Source organism: Rana temporaria, chromosome 4 (genome assembly GCF_905171775.1).
Source record: "Rana temporaria chromosome 4, aRanTem1.1, whole genome shotgun sequence".
Lineage (NCBI taxonomy): Eukaryota > Metazoa > Chordata > Amphibia > Anura > Ranidae > Rana > Rana temporaria.
The window spans coordinates 166,901,036-166,918,535 of record NC_053492.1 but is presented as its reverse complement, the minus strand read 5'-3'; the positions used below and the strand labels follow the sequence as shown (position 1 = coordinate 166,918,535).

At 43.2% G+C, this 17,500-nt stretch overlaps 1 protein-coding gene across 3 annotated transcripts in view; it reads left to right on the top strand.

The window, feature by feature from the left end:
* The first annotated feature begins 662 nt into the window (after positions 1–662).
* GOLIM4 (golgi integral membrane protein 4) overlaps positions 663–17,500 on the top strand; it is a 157,197-nt gene continuing 140,359 nt past the window's right edge. For all 3 annotated transcript variants that reach the window (XM_040349312.1, XM_040349311.1, XM_040349310.1), the window contains exon 1: positions 663–1,114. In XM_040349312.1, coding sequence (XP_040205246.1) covers positions 928–1,114 — 187 coding nt within the window. In that variant the 5' untranslated portion in view covers positions 663–927. The remainder of the gene's footprint in view (positions 1,115–17,500) is intronic.

The following is a 17,500-nucleotide window of genomic DNA, read 5'->3' as shown; positions in this document are numbered from 1 at the left end:
TCTCTCTTACCTCTTTTTTTTAATATCCAGTTTGCTTGGCTACAGCAGCAACACCCGATTAGGGTGAGTGGCATTTGGATCTGAAATAATTTATTCATAGGTAGGTATGTCGTTCGGGACCCATCTTCCTCTTGTTTTGCATTTATAACTGATAAGGCGGCACTGATGAGGAGGCAATAATATGCCGCACTGATATGCGGCACTGATGAGCACTCATAGACGGCACTGATAGGTGGCACTGGTGGGCAACACTGATGGGCACCGATGGGTGGCACTAATGGCCATTGATGGGCAGCACTGATGAGCAGGAACTGATGGGCATTGAAAAGCAGCACTGACTGGCATCACTAATGGGCACTGATTGGTGGCACCGAGGGGCTTTACTGTAATCAGGGCACTGTAAAGCACTGTGTAAATTGACAGTGCGATCTAAGTTTCTGTAATGAATAATGCCTTCTTCTCCATGTACCATAAAAAATACACATAAAAGAGAAAAATACATGAGATTGATTATAGCCTGCATTCTCCAAATCTTGCATTTTATTTTTACTTTCCCGTTCATTTCTAAACGTCGGCAGTTTTACATGAAAGCCAGTTGTTCGTTTTGTTACATTCCAATAAAGCAGCTTCAGAAAAAAAAAAAAAAAAAAAAAAGAAGAAGAAAGAAAAAAGTAGAGCAAGCGGAGGATAGAGCTAGAGGCCCTGAATAGTTTGCAGTTCACATTGCTGGGATGTTTTAGCAGGAGGCAGGCAGCGTTCTATTGTGTGCAGCCTGAAGAGTGGCAGCAAAAACAAGCAGAAGAGAGAAGAGCATGCCAGTCCTCTCCCGGGGAAGGAGTTAGGAAAGTTGTCGGGGGACGGGCTCCTCGTGTGACTGCCACATACTGCCGGACCATGACTGCTGGAGCTGGCCCGTGAGCAGGGACTATGGGCAACGGTATGTGCTCCAGAAGACAGAAGAGGATCTTCCAGGCTCTCGCCTTCCTAGCGGTAACATTCGCCTTCGTCTATGGAGCTCTACTGAACTATGAGCTGCAGAAGCAGCTGAAGAAAGCCGAGACTCTGGCACTCAAGTACCAGCAGCACCAGGAGTCCCTGTCCGCACAGCTCCAAGGTATGTCTATGGGGGGCATCCCACTACATGGCCACACTAGTACCAGCCATAGGATGTCTATAGGGGGCATCCCACTACATGGCCACACCAGTACCAGCCATAGGATGTCCATGGGGGGCATCCCACTACATGGCCACACTACTACCAGCCATAGGATGTCCATAGGGGGCATCCCACTACATTGCCACACTACTACCAGATATAGGATGTCCATAGGGGGCATCCCACTACATTGCCACACTACTACCAGATATAGGATGTCCATAGGGGGCATCCCACTACATTGCCACACTACTACCAGATATAGGATGTCCATAGGGGGCATCCCACTACATTGCCACACTACTACCAGATATAGGATGTCCATAGGGGGCATCCCACTACATTGCCACACTACTACAAGATATAGGATGTCCATAGGGGGCATCCCACTACATTGCCACACTACTACCAGATATAGGATGTCCATAGGGGGCATCCCACTACATGGCCACACCAATACCAGCCATAGGATGTCCATGGGGGGCATCCCACTACATGGCCACACCAGTACCAGCCATAGGATGTCCATGGGGGGCATCCCACTACATGGCCACACCAGTACCAGCCATAGGATGTCCATGGGTGGCATCCCACTACATGGCCACACCAGTCATAGGCTGTCCATGGGGGGCATCCCACTACACGGCCACACCAGTGTCAGCCACCATAGGATGTCCATAGGGGGCATCCCACTACATGGCCACACCAGTACCAGTCATAAAATGTCCATTGGGGGGCATCCCACTACATGGCTACACCAGTACCAGTCATAGGCTGTCCATGGTGGGCATCCCACTACACGGCCACACCAGTGTCAGCCACCATAGGATGTCCATAGGGGGCATCCCACTACATGGCCACACCGGTACCAGTTATAGGATGTCCATAGGGGGGAGCATCCCACTACATGGTCATACCAGTAATAGGATGTCCATGGGGGGTATCCCATTACATTGTCACACCAGTACAGCGTTTACCTGTATAAAAGACAGGTCCTGTAGAGTATGCAGAATTATGGACAGCAGGGATTTTTGGAGTCCCCCCCCCCCCCCATTATTTATGCATTGTTATAATGACTCTGTAGGTCTCTGTTCACACCTGAATGCATTGGCCAGAGCGAGAAGTATGTCACCAGCCCATAATGAATCTCCAGAACAAGTACAAAGCTTTATTTAGCGATCACATCATAGTTACAGGAGCAATGTTTCAGGGCCTCACAGGACCCATTCATCAGGCATTTGATTGTTACATGTCTGATGAAGGGGTCCTGCGTCACCACGTCCTGCAGGGTTGCATGTCTGATGAAGAGGTCCTGCGACATCAAATGTCTGATGAAGGGGTCCTGCGGCATCACGTGTCTGATGAAGGGGTCCTGCGGCGTCACGTGTCTGATGAAGGGGTCCTGCGGCGTCACGTGTCTGATGAAGGGGTCCTGCGGCGTCACGTGTCTGATGAAGGGGTCCCGCGGCGTCACGTGTCTGATGAAGGGGTCCCGCGGCGTCACGTGTCTGATGAAGGGGTCCCGCGGCGTCACGTGTCTGATGAAGGGGTCCCGCGGCGTCACGTGTCTGATGAAGGGGTCCCGCGGCGTCACGTGTCTGATGAAGGGGTCCCGCGGCGTCGCGTGTCTGATGAAGGGGTCCCGCGGCGTCGCGTGTCTGATGAAGGGGTCCCGCGGCGTCGCGTGCCTGATGAAGGGGTCCCGCGGCGTCGCGTGCCTGATGAAGGGGTCCTGCGGCGTCACATGCCTGATGAAGGGGTCACTAAGGCTCTGAAACATTGCTTGCTTGTGTAACTATGTACCCGTTCTGGTGATTCTTGGCGTGCTGTGATATACTTCTCACTTCGGATGTCTTCTGTTGTTCAGCCATTGGTAGCTGTGTGTATTATGGGGGGGGGGGGGGGAGGTACAGCTTTTTTTTTTTTTTTTTTTAGTGCAGAAATGCATAAAAAAATAAAAACAGCAACAAAAAAGCAACTCATGAAAATGCAGGCACACAAGTGGAACCCAGCCAAAAAAGTATTTCATTTTGTCATGGAAAAGGTAATAAATGGTTGGATTGATGGTGGAGGTTTAGAGCTTGCCTCCAATGACTTGTGTGTTCCCATAATGTCTGACTATCATTGGCCATGCTGGGAGTAGTCACCTTTGCAGTGACAATGTGGCACATTTGTCTGTGTATTTGTCATCACTATAACAAATATTTTCTTAGTGCTTTGACCTGGTATTATGATAAACAGTATACCTTTCATTCATCACTCTCCAGAAAGATTACATGTAAATAAATAGATGATTTTGTAAAACATTTTGTTGTATAGGAGTGGAGTGGGCTGATCTTACCCCTAAGGGAACTCTATAGTATGGAGTGGGAAGGGCCGTTATTTATGATGAAAGCCTTTCAGTGTGACAGTGTAGGCTATCAAAGCCTTTGCAAAAGTGTTTGCAGATGCTCTGAAGACTACATCCGCTTATCTGAAAGGAATGTCAGAGAGCAATCCTACCACTCTAAGCAAACTTTGCTGTGTCCCCCCCCCCCCCCCCTTTAGGCTTACAGACGTGTACATATTCTGGAAAGGCACAGCACAGCATCTTAGCCAGGAATGACTAGCACTCCCTCCGCAGCTATTACATCAAGCACAGGATGGGGGACATTTAGTTCCTTCTGTTACTGGCCTCTAATGAAACCTACAGATTCAACCAAACTTTTCATTTAACCCTAGACTTTGAAGAAATGTAATAATATTATTTTTTTTTTGTATCATTATTTGTCCCTGCTGAGGACATGTATATATGTATAACGTGTCTTCACATCGCTACAGAAGATGTTTTTATGGGGCAGTAGTAATGGTTGTATTACAATGTAATCAAATAAAAGGCCACTATTGTGAAATAAATTGTGTGCTGATAACTACATGTAGTGACCGTGATAAGGATTCTGTAAATCAGAAACATTTTGTTTGACTTTATATTTTCCCCCACATGTTGTCCAAATAAATTATAGTAATAGAGGTGAGACGGTTCTATTACTGGCAGGGGTTATGGAAAAAAAGTCATACAAATGATGTACTGAATGCTATGATCGCATGTATTAACTGCACACAGCTAGAAGGATACAATATTTTTCCAAGATAGTGGTTGTAAAGCCTGAAGGTTTTTTTTTTTTTAACCTTCATACATTCTATGCCTGAAGGTAAAAAACCTTCATTATGCAGTGCCCCCCTCCACCCCCAATACTTACCCGAGCCCAATCCTGATCCAGCGCTTTCTTTGAGAGTGGCTGCTGTCCCAGCCCTCTGCCTCCTCATTGGCTCCCACTGCTGTCAATCACAGCCAGTGAGGTGGGAGCGGGGCTGTCCCCATTCTGTGTGTCTTATGGACACACAGAACGGGGCTCAGGCACAAGCACACACGAGTGCCCCCATAGCAAGTTATTGGTCTACTGGGGGAAGGGGCGGAGATTGCACAGAGGTGTCGTTGTGGAGAGGAAGAGAGAAACTGTAGCTCTGATGCAGGTGATTTTTGGATGTTGGAGCTGGATCAGCTGCCTGGAGCCCGGATGTCCGGGCAACTGGCAATTGGGAGTTGCTCATGCCTGGTGCTGGCGGTAAGTGGGCTGGTGGAAGCCCAGGCACCGGCAAGCAGTTTCTGGTCACCATGGTAACCTTAGATTTGTCAGGCCCCAATTTACACTTGAATAGATTTTCATACCAGATACAGTCCAGTGTGTTTTTATTCTGCATCAAAAAGGCATGGAAAATGTTTAACGTGGATTTCAATGTTCCTAGTTCATACCAGTGCGGTGCTTTCCAGTGCAGCCAACAAAAGTAGTTGCATTTTTTTTCTATATGGAACGTGGCAAAATGCATTAAATACTTACGCGTCAGTCTGACACCTCGCATCTCCAATTGTGATAAGAAGCCTCTGTCAGAGGCTTATTACCACATGATCAGCTGTGACCAATCACAGCTGATCATCACATAACACTAAAACCAACCAACCTCCTTGAGGTTAAAAAAATAGATAATACTGGCGTTGTGGTAACTTGACACACAAAACAAAAAAATAAAAATATTATGGAGATCACTAGAATTTAAAAAACAAAACAAAAAAAACAGGAAATCTTGGTTAAAAAATAAATAAAGATCACTACAAAAATAAATTCTAAACATTATTATGGAGATCTGGCTTAAAAAATAAAAAGATAATTCAGGAGATCACGAGAAATAATAAATAAATCAGTTTGTCAAAATATCAGCAGGAAACCACCTTCATTATTGTAGCATTATAAAGAAAAAGAGAATGCGCTGCATTAAAAGATTGAAAAATTAGCAGCGTGACGAATGTGCTATCTCCATTACAAACGCTAGTTTTACCAGACCGAGCGCTTCCGCCTCGTACTTGATTCAGAGCATACGTGCAATTTGGTGCGTTGGAATTGTCTACACACGCTCGGAATTTACGAGAATGGATTTTGTTGTCAGAAAATCCAGCTAAGAGCTGCATGTAAATTGCACAGGAACCACACCACGTTCCTGTGCAATTCAAATGTGATTCAGTGTGGTGTGATTTGAGCCTATTCATTTTGAATGGGCTCAGATTACATTGCACCTTTTTTGGAGCCACACCAGTACTGCAGCGCATGGTATTTTTTGTACGAACCTGCATTTGTGATCTATTTGGGGTGTTGTTAGCTTGCTTATTCACAACCACAAAGCTATCGCTTGTGAAACGCGTCTACCATTGCCTGTATCTGTCTGACCCTTTTGACAATTATGATGACATCTAGATGCGGTGCAGGAAACGCACAGGGATCACTGCGTTTCCCACACCACATATGTGTCAACTTGGACTAAAGGAAAGAAAGCCTAAAAAAGAAAACAAATGCAGCAACCACATCTAAGACTTGGTAAGCTGCAATATAAGAACTGTTTGTTTTTGGGTTTAATACTGCTTTAGGTAACCTCCTCCTTCTCTGGAGTGTAGCTCACCTGGTAAAATGCTTACCTTCCCCTCCACTCCCATGATCTTTACTGTGTGGCCCAGTTGGAAAAAGACCTGGCCAGAATGTTTTATCAAGCAAAGGCTGTGCAGCTCCAGGCAGAAGCTATGTATGTTATCAATCAGGCTGCATATAAGCCATTCCTAGCTTAAGACCGCCTTCACAACTAGCGTGGGTTGAACATGCTTTTTTTTGCATGATTTTAGCATGTTTCTGCACATCACGCATTGTGCAGCTCATTCCCTCAAATAAGCAACAAACGCATCAGAGAAACTTCCGAATTTTTTTAGGCGTAGAGCTTCATGCATTTTTTTACTCTGTATTTTAGCATGTTTGTATTGTGGTTTGTAGCATGCAAAAATGTGTGACTGCTGGCTGCTTTTGGGGTGCCATTAGGAGTTACACCGCAAGCACAACACACTTTTCAAGTGTTTCTGTAATGTGCAGGTGTGATTGGGGCCTTGTGGTTGAGTGAGTGATGACACTGTGATATCCCCTGGTGAATTGGACATTCATTCTGGAGGATGTTGGAGTTGTGTTGCATATCTTGCAGCTCCACTCTAATTTCTTACTGAACTGCCATTGCTGAGGGCTGTGATTGGTCAAGCAGCATCTCCGCATGTATCATTTTTTTTCTCCAGCAGCTTGAGGGTAATTCAGATCTTTGTGTCAGACACAGTGCCTCTTATACCGCGTACACACGATCGGAATTTACGTCAGGATAAACTCATTCCGTTCAAGCTGTCTTGCATACACACTGTCACACCTAATTCCGACCGTCAAGAATGCGGTGAGGTACAACACTACGACAACCTGAGAAAAATTAAGTTCAATGCTTCCGAGCATGCGGCAACTTGATTCTGAGCATGTGTGGTTTTTTTCTCCGTCGGAGTTCCATACAGACGAACGGAATTTAAATATGACCTTTTTCATCGAAAATTCCGATCGTGTGTACGATGCATTACATTTGTATAACATTCAATGTCTGATAGCTGTGTATTACATGCAGTGCCTCATACCTTTTTGACATGTGCCTCATATCTTCTATTTCATGTAGTGTCTCATACCTCTCTGTGACATGTACCTCATAGCTTCTTCATGTAGTGTCTCATACCTCTCTGTGACATGTACCTCATAGCTTCTTCATGTAGTGTCTCATACCTCTCTGTGACATGTACCTCATAGCTTCTTCATGTAGTGTCTCATACCTCTCTGTGACATGTACCTCATAGCTTCTTCATGTAGTGTCTCATACTTCTCTGTGACATGTACCTCATAGCTTCTACTTCATGTAGTGTCTCATACTTCTCTGTGACATGTACCTCATAGCTTCTACTTCATGTAGTGTCTCATACCTCTCTGTGACATGTACCTCATAGCTTCTTCATGTAGTGTCTCATACCTCTCTGTGACATGTACCTCATAGCTTCTTCATGTAGTGTCTCATACTTCTCTGTGACATGTACCTCATAGCTTCTTCATGTAGTGTCTCATACTTCTCTGTGACATGTACCTCATAGCTTCTACTTCATGTAGTGTCTCATACCTCTCTGTGACATGTACCTCATAGCTTCTTCATGTAGTGTCTCATACCTCTCTGTGACATGTACCTCATAGCTTCTACTTCATGTAGTGTCCCATACCTCTCTGTGACATGTACCTCATAGCTTCTTCATGTAGTGTCTCATACCTCTCTGTGACATGTACCTCATAGCTTCTTCATGTAGTGTCTCATACTTCTCTGTGACATGTACCTCATAGCTTCTACTTCATGTAGTGTCTCATACCTCTCTGTGACATGTACCTCATAGCTTCTTCATGTAGTGTCTCATACCTCTCTGTGACATGTACCTCATAGCTTCTACTTCATGTAGTGTCTCATACCTCTCTGTGACATGTACCTCATAGCTTCTTCATGTAGTGTCTCATACCTCTCTGTGACATGTACCTCATAGCTTCTACTTCATGTAGTGTCTCATACCTCTCTATGACATGTACCTCATAGCTTCTTCATGTAGTGTCTCATACCTCTCTGTGACATGTACCTCATAGCTTCTTCATGTAGTGTCTCATACCTCTCTGTGACATGTACCTCATAGCTTCTTCATGTAGTGTCTCATACTTCTCTGTGACATGTACCTCATAGCTTCTACTTCATGTAGTGTCTCATACCTCTCTGTGACATGTACCTCATAGCTTCTTCATGTAGTGTCTCATACCTCTCTGTGACATGTACCTCATAGCTTCTACTTCATGTAGTGTCTCATACCTCTCTGTGACATGTACCTCATAGCTTCTTCATGTAGTGTCTCATACCTCTCTGTGACATGTACCTCATAGCTTCTTCATGTAGTGTCTCATACTTCTCTGTGACATGTACCTCATAGATTCTTCATGTAGTGTCTCATACCTCTCTGTGACATGTACCTCATAGCTTCTACTTCATGTAGTGTCTCATACCTCTCTATGACATGTACCTCATAGCTTCTTCATGTAGTGTCTCATACCTCTCTGTGACATGTACCTCATAGCTTCTTCATGTAGTGTCTCATACCTCTCTGTGACATGTGCCTCATAGCTTCTTCATGTAGTGTCTCATACTTCTCTGTGACATGTACCTCATAGCTTCTACTTCATGTAGTGTCTCATACCTCTCTGTGACATGTACCTCATAGCTTCTACTTCATGTAGTGTCTCATACCTCTCTGTGACATGTACCTCATAGCTTCTACGTCATGTAGTGGCTCATACCTCTCTGTGACATGTACCTCATAGCTTCTTCACATAGTGTCTCATACCTCTCTGTGACATGTACCTCATAGCTTCTACTTCATGTAGTGTCTCAAACCTCTCTTTGACATGTACATCATATCTTCTAATTCATGTAGTATCTCATACCTCTCTGTGACATGTACCTCATAGCTTCTTCACATAGTGTCTCATACCTCTCTGTGACATGTACCTCATATCTTCTACTTCATGTAGTGTCTCATACTTCTCTGTGACATGTACCTCATAGCTTCTACTTCATGTAGTGTCTCGTACCTCTCTGTGACATGTACCTCATAGCTTCTACTTCATGTAGTATCTCATACCTCTCTGTGACATGTACCTCATAGCTTCTTCACATAGTGTCTCATACCTCTCTGTGACATGTACCTCATAGCTTCTACTTCATGTAGTATCTCATACCTCTCTGTGACATGTACCTCATAGCTTCTACTTCATGTAGTGTCTCATACTTCTCTGTGACATGTACCTCATAGCTTCTACTTCATGTAGTGTCTCAAACCTCTCTTTGACATGTACATCATATCTTCTACTATATGTAGTATCTCATACCTCTCTGTGACATGTACCTAATATATTCTACTTCATGTAGAGTCTCATACCTCTCCTTCAGCTTTCATAGAAACGTTTTGTCCTAGCATTCTGCTAAGGTGTGCCCTGTTTGTCCTGGCTCTGTGGTGTGTATGCCACTACAGTTGAGACAGCCATCCACATTTTCATTGTTGGTAAGCCTTTTATGACATCTGAAATGATGAAATTATCTTTGGATGCTTTTCTGTGATCTGTTTAGAGCAGACATACAGTCATGCTCAAAAGTTTTCATTAGGAATGGACCGATTGTCGGTGCGGCCGATATTCACTTTTTTAGCAATATCGTATCGGTCAAAAGTGTATCCATGTGAAAGCTAACAAACTCATTGACTATTTATACACAAACGCTAAATGTGATTTAAAAAGCCACAACTATGGGAAATTTAACCTTTAATTGCCATTTTAACCTGTGTGCCACCTTCTGTGTCTGTACCAAGGCCAAACATTCCAGGGTATGTTAACTTTTTATCAGGGCCATTTGGGTGGTTTCTGTTATTATGTTTTAAAAAGGATCCAAAAAACTATGTGATAATAAATGGCTTTATGTGATTGCTATCCTTAAAGTGGATGTAAGTCCTCACATATACCCAGTGAAATGAACAGCCTCAGATGATACACAGGGGTGAAACAAATCTCCCTACAGTTTTCCATGTATATCTGCTGTCAGCTTTATATACTGTTTAGAAAGTTCAGGTCATGTTAGAATTTCTGCACTGTGAGAGAAGTCTTGAATCACACAGGAAGACAGGTGATTGGAGGAAAGACCCCCCTCCAGATAGGCAGAGACTTTCAGAGCTGTCCTGTGAGTAGAGCAGCTTTCTGCTAATCTATTTATAGCACGATTCCTGACAGAAAATTCAGGCTGGTTTTATCACATGTGTAGGAGAACTTGTCAGAAGTTACCAGGCTGATAATAGAAGAATGGAGCAGGAGAAAGCCACGGGACTTAGTGCTTTGAACAGAGATAAGAAAACAATGCAGATATGTTCCCAGCTTAAATTTTCATGAATCGGGTTTACATCCACTTGAAATAACACATTTTTTTTTTGGTATGATCAGTCATATTTTTGAGGGTATGCAAACTTTTGAGGGGGGGGGGGGGGGGCAGACAGAATTTAGAGTAATTGTGGATCAGCGTTTGTCTTTTGTTTTCAAAGCTTAACTGAACAAGCTGAAAAGGATGGGAGATGATTGGTTGTCATCCACAGGCTCCAGTTTTGATGGCGGCTGGTGCTCAACATTTTTGTGGGGAGGGGTGCGCAAACAAACTGAAAAAAAAAAAACATCAAGTGCAGCTACTGTGCCCATCAAACGCAGCCACTGTACCCATAAATTGCTGCCACTGTTCCATCAAACGCAGCTACTGTGCCCATCAGTTTGCGCCACTGTGCCCCATCAGTTTGCGCCACTGTGCCCCATCAGTTGCCGCCACTGTGCCCCATCAGTTGCCGCCACTGTGCCCCATCAGTTGCCGCCACTGTGCCCCATCAGTTGCCGCCACTGTGCTCCATCAGTTGCTGCCACTGTGCAAGAAGGCCCAGAGCATGCTGGGGGATATTTATAATAGCAAAAAGTACAAAAACATTTAATTCTTTTCTAAATTGTTGCTCTTTTTTATGTTTATAGCGCAAAAAATTAAATCGTAGAGATGAGCAAATACCACCAAAAGAAAGCTCTATTTGTGGGGAAAAAAGGACGTCAATTTTGTTTGGTTACAGCGTCGCATGACCGCGCAATTGTTGGTTAAAGCGACGCAGTCCCGAATCGCAAAACATGGCCCGTCATTGAGCAGCCAATTCTTCCGGGGCTGAAGTGGTTAAATAAAAAAATGTGATTTCTAAATTTGATGATATTTACCAGATTCAACCTTGTATATACAGTATATCTATTTGTCTGTTATTTTCAGTTGGTTATTTATATTTACCACTGCATATACTGTAGATATTTAGGAATAATTTGCCTTTTTTTTACTTTACTGCTGAATTGGCCAAATTTCAATCCATGCATGGCCAGCTTTAGGCACACAACACAAACAATTGTACTCCTGGAGGTAAAGGTTTGTATGGAAACCATTAATCTACTGATGAATAGTGACAATTTACATCTGAGGCTATATAATGCTGATTATTGTTGACATACTGGTCCACTGTACTCAAGTATCAGAATTTGTCAGACTTATGTCAAATTCCTTGAAAGTTTACTTAGGTGAAAAGCTTTCACATGGTTGATACAGAGTATTAAACTTCTGACATTGTAGGTTAAAAATATGATAGTTTTATTTATTTATTATTTATTGAAGTCTTTTTTTTCTCTAAAATAACAAATATGTTATACTTGCCTGCTCTAGGCAATGGAATTGCACAGAGCGGCCCTGACCTGCCTCTTCTGGGGTCCCCCGCTGCTCCTCTTCTGGGTCTGCCACCATAGAAAGCCGCTTGCTATGGGGGCAGACGTTCGGGCTCAGGATCCATAGACGCACACTCCTGGTTTAGCCCCGCTCTCTGCTGATAGGATTTGATTGACATCAGCAGAAACCAATAGCTCCCGCTGTGAAAGCGGGGAGAGAGCTGCTACAGCTCTAGATTTGAGTTAGGATTCGGGTAAAAATTTAAGGGGGGGGGGGGGGGCGAAACAGCTACTGGAACTTTTTTTACCTTAATGCAGGGAATTCATTAAAGGGGTTGTAAAGGTTCATATTTTTTCATCCTAATGCATCCTGACGATTAGCCCCCCCCCCCCAGCCCCCCGTTTTACTTACCTGAGCCCTGGAAATTCCTGCGTCCCAAACGCACTCGATCTTTGCCCGGGCGTCTCGGCTTTTCATTGGATAGATTGATAGCAACGCAGCCATTGGCTCACGCTGCTGTCAATCAAATCCAATGATGCAGGCGGCACCGAATCATAGCAGGAAAGTGTTGTTACTGCGCTGGTCTAAATATGCGATGACACAAAATAGTTAACCCCTTGAACTCAGTTAAAATATATATATATATATATATATATATATATATATATATATAATACTTATAAGTGATAATAAAGTGCTGAATCCAATACAGTAATGTACGTGATAAAACACTGTAAATGGCTAAATAAATAAATACCAATATCCAGCTCTCGTGAACGTGTACAATTGCGTGATGCTATGTAAATCTACTGTGCCCAAAAAAATTTAAATAAATGACAATATCAAAATCTCTCAAGAATGTGAATAAATAAAAAAATAATAAAAATCAAAGTCCAGCTCTCTTGAGTGTGTAAATTGTGTGTGGTGCTATAAACAGCTATTTTGCCAACAAACAAATATAAATGTGAGTGTAGTTATAAATATGAATACATATTTAAATAAATATAAATATAAATATAAAGTTCAAAACAATAACATATGTGCAAAAGGTATATGTATCAAAGTTCATGTGCATTCGTAATATGACATATCCCAGATGGCGTGAGAAAACACAACTTCACAGTTAGAGTCCAATCAGGAAATAATATGGTGATTAATCCTGGTGCTATATCTCATGTATACAGGATGCCGCTATTTCTTCCACCCGACAACAATAAGTGCTACCACCACCAACTGCTGAAATACACACTTACCAGGCCCCAGCTGGTAATAGGCCAAAAACGTATTCCGTTTTAATCGATGGCTGTATCCTCCTTTTTCTCACAAGTTTTTCCTCAATGCAAAAGAGTTGCTTTATGACCAGCACCTGGTGTCTTTGGCAGTATCGGGCTTAGACAGCCGCTCACCAGCTTATCTTTGGGGTGCGTACCCGACTCCTGCTACACTTGTGGTCCCACAGGTCAAAATGCACTCCCTCTTGCACTGTCCACCTGGCTTCTACGCGTTTCGCACATTTGCGTCATCAGGAAAGCACCAAAAGGCACCGAATCATACACTAGGCGGCTATGTACTCCGAGTGTATAACACGGGAGCGCGCCCGCAAGGTTATCCCCTCGGGAGAAAGCTTCCCAGAGAGGGATATCTATTGCGGGGAGGAGCCGAGACAGATGCTGAGGGACCCCAGAACAGGGGGATCGGGGCCACTCTGTGCAAAACAACTGCACAGTGGGGGTAAGTATGACATGTTTGTTATTTAAAAAAAAAAAACTGAACCTTTACAATCACTTTAAGGTAAAAAATGTTTTGCCTTTAGAACCACTTTAATGATCTTTCATTGAACCGTTTGCCTCATTCAACACTTACCTCATTCTTCTCATATTAAGTGCCAGTTTACAACAGGATAAATGTGCTAATTACCCCCTGGTGTCTTTTTATCTTATATACTTCCTGAAGCATGTATGTGCAATGCCAATATTTCACCGGCTGTGTGTGAATGTTTTCCAAAGTACCCATCTGTTTTTAAATCATTAAAATGACCTACTACTGTTTGTCTTGCACAAGTACTATTGGCATAAATTGATATTATGAAAATTAATGTTGGTGAGGTTTGTTGCTGTCTCTCCCCATGTGGGAGATTGTTTTATGTTTCTTGTCCTAGAATCTGTGGTTATCAGGACAGAAAGTAAGATGGCACTGACAGCAGGAAAAGAAAACCAACCCAAAACAGAATTGGCACATAAAGCATATATTTTCAGATTGATAATATACAGGTGCATCTAACAAATTAGAATAGCCTCAAAAAGTTCATTTATTTTAGTAATTCAATTCAAAAAGTAAAGCCGATATGTTATTTACATTATCTTACAAAAGTGAGTACACCCCTCACATGTTTGTAAATATTTTATTATATCTTTTCATGTGACAACACTGAAGAAATTACACTTTGTTACAATGTAAAGTAGTGAGTGTACAGCTTGTGTAACAGTGTACATTTGCTGTCCCCCCAAAATAAAACGCAGCCATTAATGTCTAAACCGTGAAAATTTCCAAATTGGACCCAAGGTGTCAACACGCTTAACACCATCTGAACCAAATAAGTTTATCTTGGTTTCATCAGACCACGGGACATGGTTCCAGTAATCCAAGTCCTTAGTCTGCTTGTCTTCAGCAAACTGTTTGCAGGCTTTCTTGTGCATCATCTTTAGAAGAGGCTTCCTTCTGGGACAACAGCCATGCCGACCAATTTGATGCAGTGTGTGGCTTATGGTCTGAGCACTGATAGGCTGACCCCCCCACCCCTTCAACTTCTGCAGCAATGCTGGCAGCACTCGTACATCTATTTCCCAAAGACAACCTCTGGATATGACGCTAAGCACGTGCACTCAACTTCTTTGGTCGACAATGTTGAGGCCTGTTCTAAGTGGAACCTGTCCTGTTAAACCGCTTTATGGTTTTGGCCATCGTGCTGCAGCTCAGTTTCAGGGTCTTGGCAATCTTCTTCTAGCCTAGGCCAACTGTATGTAGAGCAACAATTTGCCATGAGGTGCCATATTGAACTTACAGTGACCAGTATGAGAGTGAGAACGATAACACCAAATTTAACACACCTGCTCCCCATTCACACCTGAGACCTTGTAACAATAACAAGTCACATGGGAGAGAAAATAGCTAATTGTGCCAAATTTAGACATTTTCACTTAGGAATGTACTCACTTTTGTTGCCAGCGGTTTAGACATTGACGACTGTGTGTTGAGTTATTTTGAGGGGACAGCAAATTTATACTGTTATACAAACTGTACACTCACTACTTTACATTGTAGCAAAGTGTAATTTCTTCAGTATTGTCACATGAAAAGATACAAAAAAACATTTACAAAAATGTGAGGGGTGTACTCGCTTTTGTGAAATACTGTAGATTCATTACACACAGAGTGATATATTTCAAGCATTTCATCTTTTACTGTGGATGATTAATGGCTTACAGCTAGTAAAAACCTCAAATTTAGTATTTCAGAAAAAAAGAATATTGTGAAAAAGTTCAATATTGAAGACTCATAGGCCCAGATTCTTGTCCACTGGGCGTATCTCTGCGGCGGCGTAATGTATCCGATTTACGTTACGCCGCCACAAGTTTTTCAGGCAAGTGCTTTATTCACAAAGCACTTGCCTGTAAAGTTGCGGCGGCGTAGCGTAAATCACGCGGCGGAATTCAAATTTGGCGGGTAGGGGGCGTGTATCATTTAAATGAAGCGCGCGCATGCGCCGTCCGTAAAATATCCCAGTGTGCATTGCTCCAAATGACGTCGCAAGGACGTCATTGATTTCGACGTGAGCGTAAATGACGTCCAGCCCCATTCACGGACCACTTACGCAAACGACGTAACTTTTTAAAATTTTGACGTGGGAACGACGGCCATACTTTAACATTGGCTGCGCCTCATATAGCAGGGTCGACTTTACGCCGGGAAAAGCCTAACGTAAACGTCATAACTTTACTGCGTCGGCCGCGCATACGTTCGGGAATTCGCGTATCTAGCTAATTTGCATACTCGACGGGGAATCCGACGGAAGCGCCACCTAGCGGTCAAAAAAAATTTGCAGTTTAGATCCGACAACGTACGAGACTTACGCCTGTCGGATCTAATGGATATCTATGCTTAACTGATTCTAAGAATCAGTCGCATAGATACGACGGCTCAGATTAGGACTTACGGCGGCGTACATGGCGATGCGCCGTCGTAAGTCCTATGAGAATCTGGGCCATAGGGGGTTATTTACAAAAGGGAGCCCATATCTGCCCAAATTGAGCTAAAAAAAAGCTCCATAACTTTTTTGAGCTTCAGGCGTTTGGATTCTGGCGTTTTGGAGTGGAGATGTGAACCATCTCCATGGAGAATGATTGATCGTTTTTTTTCCCCTCCAGCGTTTTGTAGCTTTAGGCTTCAAGTTACAAAATGCTCAGGTGTAAATGGGACCTTAATGGTCTCTGAGTCTGGTTCAGTAGGTTACACAATCATGGGGAAGACTGCCGACTTGACAGTTGTCCAGAAGACAGTCATTGACACCCTCCACAGGGAGAGTAAGTAAAAAAAGTCATTGCTAAAGAAGCTGGCTGTTCAGGGTGCTGTATCCAATCGTATTTATAGAGAGTTACGTGGAAAAATGAAAAAGTGTGGTAGAAAAAGGTTCACTAGTAACAGAGATAACTTGGGAGGATTGTGAATCAAAGGCCATTCCAGAATTTGGGGGAGTTTTACAAGGAGTGGACTATGGCTGGTGTCAGTGCTTCAAGAGCCACAGACCGGACATGATGGGCTACAACTGTCACATTCCTTGTGTCAAGCCACTCCTGAACCAGAGACAATGTCAGAAGCATCGTACCTGGGCTAAGTAAAAAAAGGACTAGACTGTTGCTCATTGGTCCAAAGCCGTCTTTTTGGATGAAAGTACATTTTGCATTTCATTTGGATATCAAGGTCCCAGTCTGGAGGAAGAGTAGAGAGGTACAGAATCCAAGTTGCATGAGGTCCAGTGTTAAGTTTCCACAGTCACTAATGATTTTGGGAGCTATATCATCTGCTGGTGTTGGTCCACTGTGTTTTGTCAAGTCCAAAGTTAGCGCAGCCCACTACAAGGAAATTCTGGAGCACTTCATGCTTCCCTCTGCTGACCAGCTTTATGGGGATGTTGATTTCATTTTCCAGCAGGACTTGGCACCTGCCCACACTGCCAAAACTACCAATACCTGGTTTAATGATTATGGTATCGCTGTGCTTGATTGGCCAACAAACTCGCCTGACCTAAACCCCATAGAGAATCTGTGGAGTATTGTCAAAAGGAAAATGAGACACCAAACCCAACAATGCAGACAAGATGAAGGCCGCTATCAAACCAACCTGGGCTTCCATAATACCTCAGAAGTGCCACAGACTGAGCGCCTCCATGCCACTCTGCATTGATACAGTAATTCATGCAAAAGGAGCCCAGACCAAGTATTGAGTGCATATTATACTGTACATGGACATACTTTTCAGTAAGCCAACATTTCTGTATTAATTGTTTTATTTTATTTATTGGTCTTATGTAATATTCAAATTTTCTGAGATACTAAATTT